The 15,923-nt window shown below is 49.4% G+C and overlaps 1 protein-coding gene and 1 long non-coding RNA gene across 2 annotated transcripts in view; both read right to left on the reverse strand.

The window, feature by feature from the left end:
• Positions 1-15,923, reverse strand: part of LOC139594615 (uncharacterized) — a 276,219-nt gene that overhangs the window by 239,716 nt on the left and 20,580 nt on the right. The gene's annotated exons all lie outside the window — the stretch shown is intronic.
• ZRANB2 (zinc finger RANBP2-type containing 2) lies at positions 525-11,069 on the reverse strand. The gene is made up of 10 exons (XM_071436980.1): positions 10,913-11,069; positions 10,574-10,626; positions 10,281-10,389; positions 8,574-8,656; positions 7,612-7,688; positions 7,171-7,308; positions 6,220-6,392; positions 4,161-4,247; positions 2,645-2,809; positions 525-2,125 (listed from the first exon to the last, which is right to left on the reverse strand). Exons 1-10 carry the CDS (start codon positions 10,966-10,968, stop codon positions 2,062-2,064), a joined length of 1,005 nt encoding a protein of 334 aa, XP_071293081.1. The 5' UTR covers positions 10,969-11,069; the 3' UTR covers positions 525-2,061.

The raw sequence follows: 15,923 nt of genomic DNA on the forward strand, positions 1-15,923 counted from the left end.
AGCAGAGGGAACGGCCCCAGGCTGGGCCAGGGGAGGGACAGGGTGGATTTTGGGAATGGTTCTACCCCCAAAGGGTGCTGGGCACGGCCCCGAGGCTGCCAGAGCTCCCGGAGAGTTTGGATGCTGCCAGGGATGCCCATGGTGGGATTGCTGGGGGGTCTGGATCAATGATCCCTGTGGGTCCCATCTAACCCAAGATATTCCATGATTCTGTGAAAACACCTGGAAGTTTTATAAAGTATTTTGCTGTTGAAATTAAAAATTATTTTTAAGACTTAAAGGATTGCAACAATGTGAATGTGTGGGTGGACCAGGTGAGCTGACTCACAGGATCAGGGTCAGTGCAGGTGACAGGAACCAGGGTTGGTGGAGGTGACAGGGTCAGTGTAGGTGACAGGAATCAGGGTCGGGGGCGGTGACAGGGTCAGTGTAGGTGACAGGAACCAGGGTTGGTGGAGGTGACAGGGACCAGGGCAGGGCAGGGCAGCGGGAAGCCTGAGTGTCCCCAAGACAAAGCACTCGAGCACAGTTGACTCACAGGTTTTATTTACACTTGTCTACAGCATCATTTTGCCTTACACGTTCTCTAAGCCAAATGAACCATCCTCCTCCTGCTTTGCCTGTGGCCTATCAGTTGCTAAATTTAAAACCTCCCCTCTGTTAAGTACAGCAACAATTGGAATACAAAGCACAAGAAAACCCAAGGCTAACAACAGAGCGTCTACTTGATCTGGTTTTACAGTTTAGTTGGACGTTGAAGTCAGAGGCACAGTTACAGACTAACCTGCTCTTGTGCAACCTACACACATTTAGCATGGAAATTAGAGAGAAAAGAAAGCATTAAAGAAGAAACTGCATTTTTTTTTCTGCAAAGAGATTTATCAAAATACCTCTACACCAAAAACATTTTGCTTCTAGACCAGTCCAAAAGACGTGGCTCAAAAAAAGGAAAAAAAAAAAGAGGAAAAAAAAGCAGAATGGAGTTTTTCAATTTTGCTCCGTTTGTTTCTGTGCAGTTTATCAAAACAAGCAGCAAATCTGGCAGTTTTATTACTGAAATAAATGAAGGTTCTTTGCTTGCTTAAGAAGAAGAGTTTTCCTTACCATACTTACCTTGTGACGGCACTGAAGAAACTTAAACCTTTCTTAACCAAACGGAGCTCAAGAGAGACCAAGTTTTATACTCAAATGGATTCCATAAAGCATTTTAAGCCATAAATTGTGTTGAAGGGAAAAAGTATGATTGATGAAGAAGACGTTGAAGATGCCAGAACTTTCTCCACAGTTTATTCATTCTCATTTTTAAAGAAAAATAAAATTAAGATACCTTGAAAATTTTAGTCAGCCCCAAAGGAAATTTTACAGGCGGCCTGCAGAAGCTTCCCTTGATTCCAAGGAGCCAGTTCCATACTCCTCCAGCCCAAGAGCAGATCCCAACCGATCCGTTTGGAAGGAGGGATCCCGGAGTCCCGGCTCTGGAAACCACCACAGCCACAGCACTGTGCTGGCTGCAAATGTCCTCCCTCGCCAGGAATGAGGCTAATTCCCTCTGGAATCATGATGGACAGGGGGGTTGAGCTGCTAGAGAGGGGTGTCCATCTGCACTGGCACTGCTACGTGGCAAAACAAGAACTGCTCAGCCCAAGGCCCCACTGCTGGCCCCAGGTCCCCCAGCCCTGCCCCTGCTGTGGTCCCAAGGGAGCTCCATCCCGCTCGGGAAAACTCACGGCTTCCTCCTCGCACAAAGAGCTGTGCCAGGGCATTCCCAACCTGCTCCTCCAGCTGAGGGAGCCAGGGATGGAGGAACTGATCTTGAAAAATAATAAAACCCCCCCCACACCACAGAACTTCCCCCTGTGCCGGGGAGTTTATGGCTTAAAATGCTACTGCGGGTTTGGGTGATGGATGAACAAAGCTGCAGTTTGCCAGAAAGCCAGGACAGACATGCACCTCTACTAGCAGATTGAGCACTTCTGACCAAGTAAGACACCAACTTCTTAAAAATGTCTCATGCACTGACTGGAATTTTGGTGGGTTTTTGTAAGTGTGAGCTTTTAGACATTATTTCTTTTTAGAACTCGTACGGGAACCAGAATGGGAGGATCCGGAGGAAGATCTGCGGCGTCTGCAAGATACAAATGGAGAAAGCATGCACAGAAATGAGCTCAGATTCATCCTGGCACCCACTTTGAGCAGCATCCTACCATAGCTGGAAGCCAAGTATATCTCATGGGGGCCTTACAAGAATATACAAGTAACTTTAAGCAACTAATTTAACACTAAAAGTCTACGTTTAATACTGAGAGTAGAATACAGTTTCTATTTCAATGCAATATTTGCTTAAGAAAGTAATTCGGTAATGAACACATTAATACTGTCACACACTGAAAGAAGGGTGAGCCAGGTCTTTATACAGAACATGCTCCTACCAGGAGGACTTTCATTGGAGGGGGGAAAATTATCAAAAAAAAGCAATTCCAGAGGGGTTAACAAAAGTAAGAGTAGGGCAAGTGAGGAAACTACTTTGACTATGAGAATAACTGCTCGGATTCAATAGCTTCCCAGCGAATCTCAGTCCTTGGATAACTACAATAAACCATCACACATCTCAATACAGCCATTCTTATTCTACATAAACCCAAACCTTTCGGGTGACCGTGATCTCGAGCGCCTTTTTTTGCGATCACCAGAGGAAGAGGATCTAGAGCGGCTTCGCTTCTTGCCTCTCTCGGGGGAAGACGAGGAGCGAGAGCTGGAGCAAGATCTTTTCCTTGGGGTGGAAGACCCCCTGTAGGACCTGGAGCTGGATCTTTATTGATTGAGAAATAAACCACATTTAATTCTGGGATCATGGAGGAGGCACAAAGACAGAACAAGCAGAGACAGTTTTCATCAACATTCACTACTCTGTTTTCTCCAAGGATATGGAAAATAAACATCAGGGGCTTCCATACTTACTCTGCCAAGAACACTGCTACTGCCAGGGCAGCTTGCCCAAGAAATTCTGCTAAGTAGTGTTTCCTGATAAATGGACCACCAATGGTTTGGAAAGCTCTCCCCAGCCTTCACCAAAATGAGCCTTTTTGGCAAAAAAGCACTGAGAGGCTGCTGGGAAGTTGCCTCTGTAAGGATCTTCCTCAGCAGTTAAACTCACACATCAGAATAACCTGGAAACCAGAGATCTAAAGCTGATTTACCATGGTTCACTTTATCCTACCAGACATTTCACACTGCAGGTTCATCTGACCAAAGAGTATCAAATCCAGCTGCTATATTTACAGATCTCAAACTACATTTATGAAGAGACTTAAACCTTCCTCAACCAAAATACTGCAAAAAACCCTCTCAGAATAGAGCCAGCATATATAAAAAACATCTCTTGGAACACAGTGCCCCTCTGGTGGGGCACAGGGACACCTTTCCTCTTCCCAAAAGCATAGATTCCATCCTGTGCTGACCCTCACAGGATAATCCACAGCGTGTCCCTGCCCCCAGGGGGAGGTGCACTGTTTTTGATTGTTCTTCCCAACCCAAGCTTCCTCACTTAGAATTTTGGGATTCTCTGCATGCATGGAGAAGGGACAGCCCTTCACTCCATCACAGAGGGAATGTTCTGCCAATGGAAAGCCTGTGCAAGGAGAGACCTCAAACATGCTTTTGTTCCTGCGCCCTGCCCAGCTCAGTGATGGTCTACACAAATCCTTCTGCTCTCAGCTTCTCCCACCATTTCCTACCAACATGTTCCTGTGATCCCCCAGGTTCATACAGGAACGGCTGCCCTGTCTTGTGGAAGATGCAGAATCCTCACTGAACACAAAACCAGAAGGACAGCGGCATTCCTAACGCTCCTCCAGCTCAAGCAGCCCCAGTGGAAACAGGAAAAGCGCCCAAATGCCTGCAGCAGGGAACCATGCACTCAAATCCTTCTTCCTCCACTGCAGCTCGGTGGCGTCCGCTCGCGCGGCTTAGGCCAGACTTAACCTCTCGCACCAAAACCTCTGCTCCTCAGTGAACTCAGCTCCTGCAGAGACCCAGCAGGTCTGACTTCCAAGATAAAAAGCAGTTAATGTTTGTCTGAGCAGCACAGCCTTACGGTGGGGCCAGAGCAGCTGCAGCCTGTGCCCTGTGTCTGTGCAGGGACAGGCTGGTACCGCATTCACCTGGATTTGGACCCACGGGACCGCGACTGTTCCCTGGAGCTGGAGCGGGATCTCGATCTGGAACTGGAAGAACTCCTGGAATGGGACCTGCAACAACACGGGAGATCTTTTTCCAGTGTCTGACTTGCATTTAGCAGAGTTACTGCTCCTGAGAGCAGCAGACACGAGGCAGCAACACAGTCTGAGTCCTAAAATGCCAATCCCCTCCTGCCCCCAGCACACTTAAAACCAGACACTTCTACACAGCATTAAAAACATTACAAAGGCAGCTTTAGATTATGGCTCCTAAAACAAAGCACAACAATTAAACAGGATTGCAGTTATCTGGCAAAAAGAAATAACTTCCTATCTGTTCATTATTTAATGAAATCAATGCTTTAATTTGTGCCTTAACTGGAAACCCATCAGTTTCCTTCAGAGGCAGAGCAGATGAGAGCATTAGGATTGGTCAGTTCAATTTTCCCCCAGCCAGTTCTCACAAGCACTTTGCAATCATCTTCAAATTTTCATAAAGATTTTCCCCTGCATTATAAATTAAGTGGTTAATCTGGGGCTAAAATACTGCCATATCCAACACAACTTATAACTGGCCACAATTATTTCCCAGTTTTTCACTGATGGATTTTCTCTAAAGCACAAACCACAAGAGGAATTTAACAATGGCAGCAGGCTCCAGCAGCCACTGGAACCAAAAGCACTGAAAACAAATTCTAATAATAAATTCTAATAACAAGTTCTAATAATATTTTCAGGTAAAATATATTCTACTTGCTGTCAGCCTCTGTTACCACGACTTTCTCATTTTACTGGGCAGGACATAGTATGAACATTTCCTAGCTAGGAAATTACGTTTAAACCTTTTTAAAACCCACAAAAAAAGGCATCCACAAATGGCAACTGCTATTTCCAATTATCTGTAGCTAAAAGGAAAAAGTTTAAGAGGAAGTTGAAATCTCAGTTAGGACAAGTTACTTTCTACTTCACTGTTAATATCTGTGAATTAATGACCAAAGTTATGGGTGGGTGAGATTGTTGAGTGTCCTTGGAGCCTCCCAGCCAAGCACTCACACTGCTCTGAGCAGTGGGAAGCAGGGGAGGCTGAGGAACAGAAGAGGCAGCAGGAGCAAGAGCCAACAGTGATGGGGAGAAGCCAAGCCAGAGGCTGCAGAATTTGGGCAGTGACAGCACTGAGAACACTGAGAGGGGCAATGATGAAGCTGGGAAGATTAGAAGAAACTTGAACTTTACAGATGTGAATTTAATAAGTGACCCTGGGAGCTTGTTCTGAATAATCAGGATCCTCCTTGCATGAGCTGTAAGGCAGCTCAAAAGCTCCAATATTGACATCACCCAATTTCAAAGCACTGACTGAACTGTTCATTTATTACTGAATTTAAATAGCAATGTGAGAGCTTAAGCCTGCCCAGCAGACCTTTGTGAGGTCCCCTATAAATCTTCAGTGTTATTAGAGAATTCCAGAGTGGTTTGTGTTGGGAGGGACCTTAAAGCTCATCTCATTTCACTGTTCCATGGGCAGGGACACCTTTCACCAGACCAGGCTGCTCCAAGTCCTGTCCAGCCTGGCCTTGGACAGTTCCAGGGATAGGAAGGTTCTGACAACATTGCCGCTGCATTTAAAACTTTGTTACTTGCCATTAACTCAAGTTCAAGTTTCTTGTCTTTATTCCCAGGATATTCCCACTTGTCCTTTCCCTGAATCTGCCTGGGCTGCATTGTCACTGCCTCTTCTGCCACCTCCTCCCACTCCAGCAGTGCCCCCCTCTGTCCAACAACAGAACCACACACGGCCAACGAGCTGAAAACCTGAAAATAAATTCCATTATTCCATTTCTCTGAAGGATTTCACCAAACACCAACTTAAATCCCTGAAACAAGCCCCAGAGAGCCTCCCTGCTGCAGCTCAGGCAGAGCATCACCTCCTCTGTAAACGGAGAGTTATTCACATCATCACACAACTGTAAGGCAATCAAACAAAGTAAATAAGGAAGTCAGATACTGACATTTTGCCTGGCGTTACCCTGGACCTGTACCCGTTTACCTGGACCTAGACCTTGAGCTCGAGTGAGAGGATGAGCGCGAGGACGAGCGCGAGTGGGAGGAGCGGGACTTGGAGCGGCTGCGCCGCGGCGCCTTCTTCTTCTTGTTGGTGTCCTCCTCCTCACTGGCATCCAGGTTGTACTTGGACAGGTCAGCATCATCTTCATCCTCATCCTGCCACGGGCACAACACACAAGACTCAGGCAATGCTTTGAGCTCCCCTTCAGTTTTGACTTATCTCGGACTTTACTTCATGTTCTTTCCCCGCCTTTGAAAGCTGAACGGAATGTAACGAGACCTCACAATTTTAAGCAGTAAGGAGTGACTGAAAATTGGTTTTGAACCAAACCCCCCGTTATTTAATGGAGCTAATGAGCACACAGACACATTTTTACCACTTACTTTAAATGAATTTTCACCCTCAGAATCTCTAAGCAAAGCCCAACTCTGCAGAGACAGATCTCATATGCAAAGTTTGGTGATGGCTGTGTAAAACAGCACCATCTGCACGTCTCTGCAGGGCTGCTGCCCAAAGATGTGGAAAATCCAATAAATGATACTCACATAGCTCAGAAAAGATGGAAAAAACTCTCAGATTATTTTATTTCATTTTATAAAAAATAAATCTGATGTGGTTTTAAAAGCCTAGGAAGAAAACTCAAGAGCACTCGCTATACATGGTAACCACATATCCAGGTTCAAATAAACATCTTGGAGTTCTGGGTTCTGATCTCAGGCTTGTCACTGATGATTTAAGGAACTGCCCATTTTTGAGTGCAGGTATTTAGAACAAAGCAGAGCTTGTGCACATCTCTTCCAGCAGCTTTGGGCACCATTATTGCCAGAGCTCTGCTCTAAAGGCAGCTGAAAAACACTGACCAGCCCTTCCCCTGCTCCTGGGCAGCCCTGAAATCATGATTAAAAACTGCTTCAAGACAACACACCATCCTACCTCATCCAATTTATACTTGGAGAGATCTTCATCCTCATCGTCCTCATCCTCCCCCTCAGACTCTTTATCTTCCACTTCCTTCAGGATGGAGGCAGGGCCCACTGGCTTCCCCCGGTACTTTTTCTTTTTGCGCCCAAACTGAGGAATTTTGTGCCAGGATTAGAACAGGATTTAATCAAAAACAATCACCAACTGTAATTTTGGTAACACTTCCATAAGAAAACAAATACTCATCAATTTTAAATAGGATCTTGACCCAAGGGAAAGGGGAGCACTGTGGAACATTAATTAGCACCAAGGAACTTCTAAAGAGATGCTTGTCTTGGGGACAATGAACCTCCACAGAGATGAATGGGAATCTGAGCATTCTGCATTTCAATTTTATGGGATATCCTTAAACAACACAAGAGTCTCCCCAGAGCATTCCCTGCCCTCCCTTACCTCATCATACTCCCCGTCGGACTCCTCCCGCTCTATGTATTCCACGTTCTCCCGCTCATTGAATCCTCCTCCATAGCCTTGAGAAAGGGGCAAAACAACACAATGCCTTCAGCTGCCTGCAGCACAGAAACCTCCACAGGGGCTCTGGAAACCCTCAGGGGATCACAAATCTGCCATAAGGATGTAACAGGATCTCAGGAGGAACAGGAATTGTTCCCACGCACGTTTATTAAATGCAGTTTCTCACAAATCCAATTAAAAGAATGGATTAGGAACACTAAAAGTATTCATCAACTTATTTAAGTACTAAGTACTTCAATAAGTTATTTAAATAATAAATACATGGATATATTCTTTACAATTATAATAATTATATGAAATATGATTACATTATCTAATATCCTTTACTATTTTCCCAATACTCAATACTGAAATCTTGTTTTTCCTTTTGAATCATAAGCCCTGTGCTTTTCTCTAGGCTCCTTTATTTCTGTGCCCTTGTGTTCCACCCTGTGCTCCAAACTCCCTGCCCTGCTCCAGTCCTGCAGTGCATTCCCTGTCTGATCCCAGGTGCAGAGGGGAGAGTGCAGGAGCTGTAAGGAGATCCTGCCCCAGCTCCCTCTGGGCTCACATTCCCTCAGGGGAGCTGAAACTGAGCCCCAGCCCTCCTGAGCAGATAACAGCCTTATCTGTACGTGGCCAGCCCACGGGAGGCCTCTGCAGATTAATTAAACATTGCCTCCAAAGTCCTGACATCAAAACCCAACACAGGGGCAGCTTAGGCTGAACATTCCCCAATTCCCCACCCGGAGCCACCGCTTCCTTCAGCACTGAAACTCGCTGGGGCCACGAACCTGCACCTTGTATGAACTGTGCCTGTTCAGGGAACACAAGGAATGCCCACTCTGATTCCCAGAGCCCTTTCTGCCAGCAGTGCCAGCAGCCAGGCACCCCCAGCTCACCTGTCCTCTCCTCCAGCTTGGCGTACTTGGGGGTGTTGCACATGTTACACTCTGAGCGCCGCGCCCAGTTCACATTGCCACAGCTGCAGGGAGACACAGAGACATGGAAACCTTACCCTTCACACTGGGATTAAACATCCCTCACACTGGGGATAAAACATCCTGCAGATGGGAGTAAGACATCCCTCACACTGGGGATAAAACATCCTTTAGATGGGAATAAAACATCCCTCAGGCTGGGAATAAAACATCCTTCAGACTGGGAATAAAACCTTACCCTTCAGACTGGGGATTAAACATCCCTCACACTGGGGATAAAACATCCTTCAGATGGGAATAAAACATCCCTCAAACTGGGGAAGAAACATCCTTCAGATGGGAATAAAACATCCCTCAGACTGGGAATAAAACATCCTTCAGATGGGAATAAAACATCCCTCAGATTGGGAATAAAACATCCTTCAGACTGGGAATAAAACCTTATCCATCAGACTGGGAATAAAACCTTACCCTTCAGACTAGGAATAAAACCTTACCCTTCAGACTGGGAATAAAACCTTACCCTTCAGACTGGGAATAAAACCTTACCCTTCAGACTGGGAATAAAACCTTACCCTTCAGACTGGGGATTAAACATCCTTCAGATGGGAATAAAACATCCCTCAGATGGGTATAAAACCTTATCCCTAAGACTGGGGATTAAATATCCTTCAGAAGGGAATAAAACCTTATCCTTCAGATGGGAATAAAACCTTATCCTTCAGACTGGGGATTAAACATCCTTCAGATGGGAATGAAATCTTACCCCTCAGACTGGGAATAAAACATCCCTCAGATGGGAATGAAATCTTACCCCTCAGACTGGGAATAAAACATCCCTCAGATGGGAATAAAACATCTTTCAAATGGGAAAAAAACCCCTTTTCCTTGACATAGGAATAAAACCTTACCCTTCAGACTGGGAATAAAAGATTATCCTTGGATTGGGAATGTTATCCTTCAGGCTAGGGCTAAAAGGCTACCCTCCAGACTGAGAATACAAGGGTGGGGACACAGCACTGGGGAAGGTGACAGCACTGGACAGATGTGGGGAAGATGTCAAATCAATGGGCAGGAGCAGGGCCAGGAGCACAGCTGCACAGAAGGGCCCTTTCCCAGCTCCCTGAGCTCTCCTGGGGCTCCAGCCCCTTCCCAGCTCTGTTCCCTGCCTGCAAGGGAAGGGCTGCTGGTGCCAGGCCAGGTGCTCACTGGAACTGCCACATCCAAGAATCCCAGAGCCACAGCTGGTTTGGGTGTGAAGGGACATCACAGCCCACCCAGTGCCACCCCTGCCATGGCAGGGACCCCTCCCACTGCCCCAGGGAGCTCCAGCCCCAGTGTCCAGCCTGGCCTTGGGCACTGCCAGGGATCCAGGGGCAGCCCCAGCTGCTCTGGGCACCTGTGCCAGAGCCTGCCCACCCTGCCAGGGAAGGCAGCACCTCCCAATGCCATGGGGGTGGCAGTGCCATCTCCACATTCCCTCCAAACCTGGGCACTGTCCCAGCTTATCAAACCTGGCCTTTTTCCTGGGCAGTGCTGCCGTTTCTGCTGCTCTATTAATTAACGTGCAGCAAACAGCAGGGCTCCCAGAGCACGCCCCGGAGCCCTGCTATCCCGGCAGCACAGGGAGTTCCCAGGCAGAGGCAGCAGCCGTGTGTCGGTGCCTACGTTTTGCACTGCCAGTCGTTGGCGCTGAACAGCCCCCGGCTCTTCTCGGCCAGCGTCTTCCCGATCTCCGTCCCCCCCGCCTTCATCATCTTGGCCTCCGTCGTCTTCTCTGCGGGGGAGACACAAAAGCGCCTGAAACGGCAGCCTCGGAACTTACCGGAACATTTCAGGGTCTTTTAAAGAAAAATAAGTGGACTTCTCAAACAGTTTCGGGTTGGGCAGGAATTTTTAGAGCAGTTTTACGGGGCACAAGGAGACGAGGGGACAAGGCGTGTGTGCTGCCGAGAACTCACCTCTGCCACATCTGTTACAGCTCGTCCTCCTGGCGAAGTTCACGTTCCCGCACCTGGGCACGGAGCAGAGCACGAGGGCCGGCATTAACCGGGGCCGGAATCCGCGCAGCGCGGGGCTCCGGCGCCGGAGGCTCGCCCCGAGCCGAGCGCCGCGATTTACCCCGGCTCGGTCCCACGCCGAGAGCTAGCTCCCTGAGGCCGGGCCGGGCCCCGTGCCCCCCGAGCCGGCGGCCGCGGCTCCCGGAGCCCCACTCCCGCTCCCTGCCTCGCTCCCCGGCCGCACTGCCGCTGGCCGCGCCCCGCTCCCCGCCCCGCTCCCGCTCCCGGCCGTGCCCTCACTTCTTGTCGGGGCAGATCCAGTCGCCGTCGCTCACGCGGAAGTTCTTGGTCGCCATCTCGGGCCGAGCCGGGCCGGGCCGAGCGCCGCCGCCACACGCAGGACCCGGGCCCTGCGCCGCGCGGGCTGCCCGCCGCACGCCTGCGCCCTGCCCCGCCCCGCCCGCGCACCTTCCGCTCAGGCAGCGCCGCGGACGCCTCGGCCGCACGGTGAGGGGAAGGGCGGGGAGCGGGGCGCGAGCGCCCCCTGGCGGAGGGGAGGGCGGGGGGCGCGAAAAGAAAAAGAGCAAGAAAAAGAGAAAAAAATAGAGAAAAAAAAAGAAAAGAAAAAAAGAAAAAGAAAAAGAAAAAGAAGGAAAGGGAAAAGGACAGGGAAAAAGGAAGGGGAAGGGGAAAAGGGAAAGGGAAAAGGAAAAAAGGGAAAGGGAAAGGGAAAATGGAAAAGGGAAAAGGAGAAAAAGGGAAAGGGAAAAAGGGAAAGGGAAAAAGGAAAGGGGAAAGGGAAAAAGGAAAGAGAAAATGGAAAGGGGAAAAGGGGAAAAGAGAAAAAGGGAAAAGTGAATGGGAAAGGAAAATGGAAAAGGGAACAGGAAAGGAAAATGGGAAAAGGGAATGGGAGCAGGACAGGGTGGGGCTGTGTGAGGGTGGGCAGGCCCTGGCACTGGTGCCCAGAGCAGCTGGGGCTGCCCCTGGATCCCTGGCAGTGCCCAAGGCCAGGCTGGAGCAGCCTGGGACAGTGGGAGGTGTCCCTGCCATGGCAGGGCTGGCACTGGATGGATTGCAGGGGTTCAATCTCCTCTGCCCCCGGCCCGTTCCGTGTCTCTGTCTGTGCCCTGTCTCACGCTGCCCGTCCCTCACGGGGGCTCTGGGCCGTTCCCTCCCGGCCCCGCAGTGCCCGGCTGCTGACGGCTCCGCGCAGCCACCCCGCACACCCTCCTTGCCACAGACACGCTGGTCTGGGCTGTGCTCCTTGGGCACGGTCCCAGGGACATCCCGAGGGGACAGGAGTGCTCAGGTATCACACAGTGACAGTCAGGGAATGTCCTGAGCTGTACTGACCCCAAAGATCTCCCAGCCCAGGCCCTGGCCCTGCACAGACCCCAAATCCCACCCTGGGCATCCCTGGTAGCGCTGTCCAAACCCTCCTGGAGCTGCTCTGGCAGCCTCAAGGTTGTGCCCGTTCCCTGGGGATCTGGGCAGTGCCAGCACCCTCTGGGGATGAACCTTTCACAATATCATTGGGATAACAATCAGTGTGGGAATGTTCGAGTCAAACCATTATTTAAATAAATATTTTTATTTCGACTAATGACCATGCCAGGGTTTACGGGTGGGTTTGTGCCAGCACTGGGACATTGTCCTCTGTCCCCTGGGTGTCCCCAGGGTGCCAGGGCTGTGCCCATCCTCAGTGCTCTCCCGGTATCTCCCTTCAAACCATCTCTGATATTCCCCTTCCTGCTTTGCTCTGGCCTGGCTGTGATCTGCCAACATCTGCAGTGCTCAGGTTGGCCCAGCATTCCTGAGCCACATCCGTGCTGCGTGTTTGTTTACAGCACACGTTACCTTCCTGGAAGTTTTCACTCTCTCTCTCTCCTTCTTGCAGCCACATCCTGTGGAAAAATCATCTGGGATCTGCTCCTGGAGCTGGTTTTCATCACTCCCTCTCAGGGCGATGGGGATTATTGCTGTTTATTTATACAAGTGTAAAGCAGAGCTGGGGCACCCGAGCAGGGGGCCGTGCAAATTCCCACCTAGGGAATGTCCCCGGCAATCAGGGAGGACAGGGCTGTGTTTTCCTGCTGCCGGGGAAGGGCTGGGCTGGAATTTGGAATGAGGCAGCTGCAGGGATTCCCCACTGCCCTGTCCTGCTGCAGCCAGTACAGCAGGTGGCACTTGAGGAACGCCTGTTTCCCGTGGAAAAACCTGCTTTTCCATGGGGTGTTCTAAATATCAGCCATCAATGAGAAACACCACCAGTGTCACCGTGAGGGGCTGGCCCTGGGACCGAGCATGGACTGACCTGGGGCTGCTCCTGGCACAGGACACGGAGTGTTGGGTGCAGCAGGAGCAGCAAAGCTATTCATTTTATTCTGCAAAACTATTCGTTTTATTCTGCAAAGCTATTAGTCTTATTCTGCAAAACTATTAATGTTCTTCTTATTATTATTATTTTATATATATATTCTTTAATATATTCTTTATATTAATTTTATTCTTATTATTAATTTTGCTCATGCTATGCAGCTGAAAATCCGAAGTAATTAACAAAAAAGAGTCTACAGAAAAGGAGCTGCCTTACAGTTGGCTAAAAACCATCTCAGTTTAAGCCAACTAGACAAACTATCTTTTTTACCATACCAGTGCAGGCCATTGATCCATTTTAATAATCACTTCTTATTTAAAGCTTTTTCCCACGAAAGAGATGTGACAAAACTTGACCTCTGGTCATGGGATATTCCCAGTATTCCCTGCCTGCTGCTGCTCCCGAAGGCTCCAGGGAGGAACAACCTGGAGCTGATCCATTCCCGGCTGCCTTTAGGGAAAAGCCTTTCGTGGAAGTGGGAATATCCATCAGAAAGTGTCGTGCCAGGGAGAGCAAACCAGCCTGGGGTGTAAATTAATGAGTGATGGAAAGGATTCTTCTGCTGGGCCAAAAAATGTTGGCTGAGTAGGAATCTCAGAAGGAAATCTGCTAAACTCTGCTCATCTAATATTTAGGAAATTTAATGTAATTCCAGAGCAGTTTGGGCTGGGAAGGACATTAAATCCCACCTGGTGCCACCCCTGCCATGGCAGGGACACCTCCCACTGTCCCAGGTGGATCCAGCCTGGCCTTGGGCACTGCCAGGGATCCAGGGGGAGCCCCAGCTGTGATAAAAGCTTAAAATCCAACTGGGAACTGAAAAATAGCCCCAAACTTTTAATTTATGACTAAAGCAAAGCCCAGGTGGACGAGGGGGGGACCTGGAGTTCCCAGACACAGTCCTGTGTCTCTCCAGGATATTCCCTTTGCCGAAGGAGCAGCTTTGCTCTCGGATTTCCATTGTGCTGCTCCTCTTTTCCCGTGTTCCTCCCACAAAGCTCCATTTAAATCTCTTCCCCCCGTATCCCAATAGCTTGTGAACACTTTTATTGGATTCCTGTTTCTATCACAGCACATTTGGCCTTCAGACGAGGCTGAGGAATTGATAATAACCCGGTAAATGAGAAATACATCAGCCATCATTTTAGCGTAATGAAAGCGAGCAGTTGAGAATGAATCAATGTGCAGAAAACTGTTTAATTGGCCCAGCTCTAGACAGCCAGCTCCTACCAACGAGCCCTGAAAATCAGTTTCCTGAAGAAAACTAAATGGTACAAAGGCCAGGAAGATCAAAGGCAGGTAATTAAAGGAAGGTTGTGCCTGCAGCCCTTCCCAGCCCTTCCTGGGGTGCTGCCTCCATGCCACGCTCTTCACTCAGCAGCTCAGGGCTCCCAGGTTTTTAAGCATCACTTTAAAGCACTTAATACACTGTTGATGCCTTCCAAGACACAATAATAATAATAATAATAATAATAATTTCAGCTCTGGGAGTTAAAGGAGCGCAGTGCTTCCAGCTGTGGGCTTGCTTTGAGCTGCTGGGATTGCACCAAGCAGGGGTGCTCCTGGGATAACCAGGGATAACCAGGGTGTGGGATGTGGGATGTGCTGGGCTCTGCAGGGGCCAGAGAGCCCTGGGACACCCCCAGGGCTGTGTGGGGTTGGTGTGGGATCCCAGGGGGGTGTAGGATGCCCATGGACACCTGGTCAGCCGTGGTTGGTTCCAGTGCCACCTTTGGGTGTGGAGCTTGCCAAGCAAGTGGGGAGGTTTGGATTTAGAGCAGGGATTGGGCAGGAATTGCTCCTTCGAGGGGAGGGATGGGATATTGGGAATTAGGAATTGTTCCCTGGCAGGGTGGGATGGGATATTGGGAATTAGGAATTGTTCCCTGGAGGGGAGGGATGGGATATTGGGAATTAGGAATTGTTCCCTGGAGGGGAGGGATGGGATATTGGGAATTAGGAATTGTTCCCTGGGAAGGTGGGATGGGATATTGGGAGTTGGGAATTGTTCCCTGGGAGGGTGGGATGGGACATTGGGAATTAGGAATTGTTCCCTGGAGGGGAGGGATGGGATATTGGGAATTAGGAATTGTTCCTGGGAGGGAGAGGTGGGATATTGGGAATTAGGAATTGTTCCCTGGAGGGTGGGATGGGACATTGGGAGTTGGGAATTGTTCCCTGGGAGGGTGGGATGGGATATTGGGAGTTGGGAATTGTTCCCTGGGAGGGTGGGATGGGACATTGGGAGTTGGGAATTGTTCCCTGGGAGGGAGGGATGGGATATTGGGAATTAGGAATTGTTCCCTGGCAGGGTGGGATGGGCTGGGATGGAATTCCCAGATTTGCTGTGGCTGCCCCTGGATCCCTGGCAGTGCCCAAGGCCAGGCTGGACACTGGGACAGTGGGAGGTGTCCCTGCCATGGGTGAGCTCTGAGGTCCCCCCAGCCCCATCCATCCTGGGTTCCATGGTGATCCCAAGCTGCTGAGCTTTTGGAATGATCTCCTTCAAGGTGTGACCCGTGCAGAAGTCACTGCCTGCGTGACATTCATTGATTTAATAATTAAAGAACGATTCAAACCTGCTGAGCTCACATCAAATCACAACAGAAATACCTGAAATAACATTTAAATGTATTTTAGCAAGGGTAGAGCTAGCAAATGTCCACTGAGCCCTGGTTCCGTGGGGGAGGGCACACAGGGGTCCCTCATGTGTCGCACGCATCACATGTCCCTCATGTGTCACACACGTGTCACACACACATCACACCCGTGTCACACAGCTCAGGGCCCGGGAGATTCCCAGGGGGATGTGGATCCCTGTGATGGTGCTCACAGGGGTCCCAGGATGAGGGAAGAGACGAGGATCTGACTCCATGTTTCAGAAGGCTGATTTATTATTTTATGATATATATTACATTAAAACTATGCTAA

This window comes from Agelaius tricolor, unplaced genomic scaffold (assembly GCF_023055355.1).
Source record: "Agelaius tricolor isolate 1412-34295 unplaced genomic scaffold, bAgeTri1.0.p SCAF_11, whole genome shotgun sequence".
Taxonomy (NCBI): Eukaryota; Metazoa; Chordata; class Aves; order Passeriformes; family Icteridae; genus Agelaius; species Agelaius tricolor.

Bases quoted from the DNA above. Each gene is read 5' to 3' on its own strand.
- ZRANB2 (XM_071436980.1), bottom strand. From the start codon at position 10,968: ATGGCGACCAAGAACTTCCGCGTGAGCGACGGCGACTGGATCTGCCCC. The intron at 10,627-10,912 runs GTGAGGGCACGG...CTCCGTGCCCAG, and splicing joins TGGATCTGCCCCGACAAGAA to GTGCGGGAACGTGAACTTCG. The intron at 7,689-8,573 runs GTGAGCTGGGGG...CCCTTTCTCAAG, and splicing joins CAAGCTGGAGGAGAGGACAG to GCTATGGAGGAGGATTCAAT.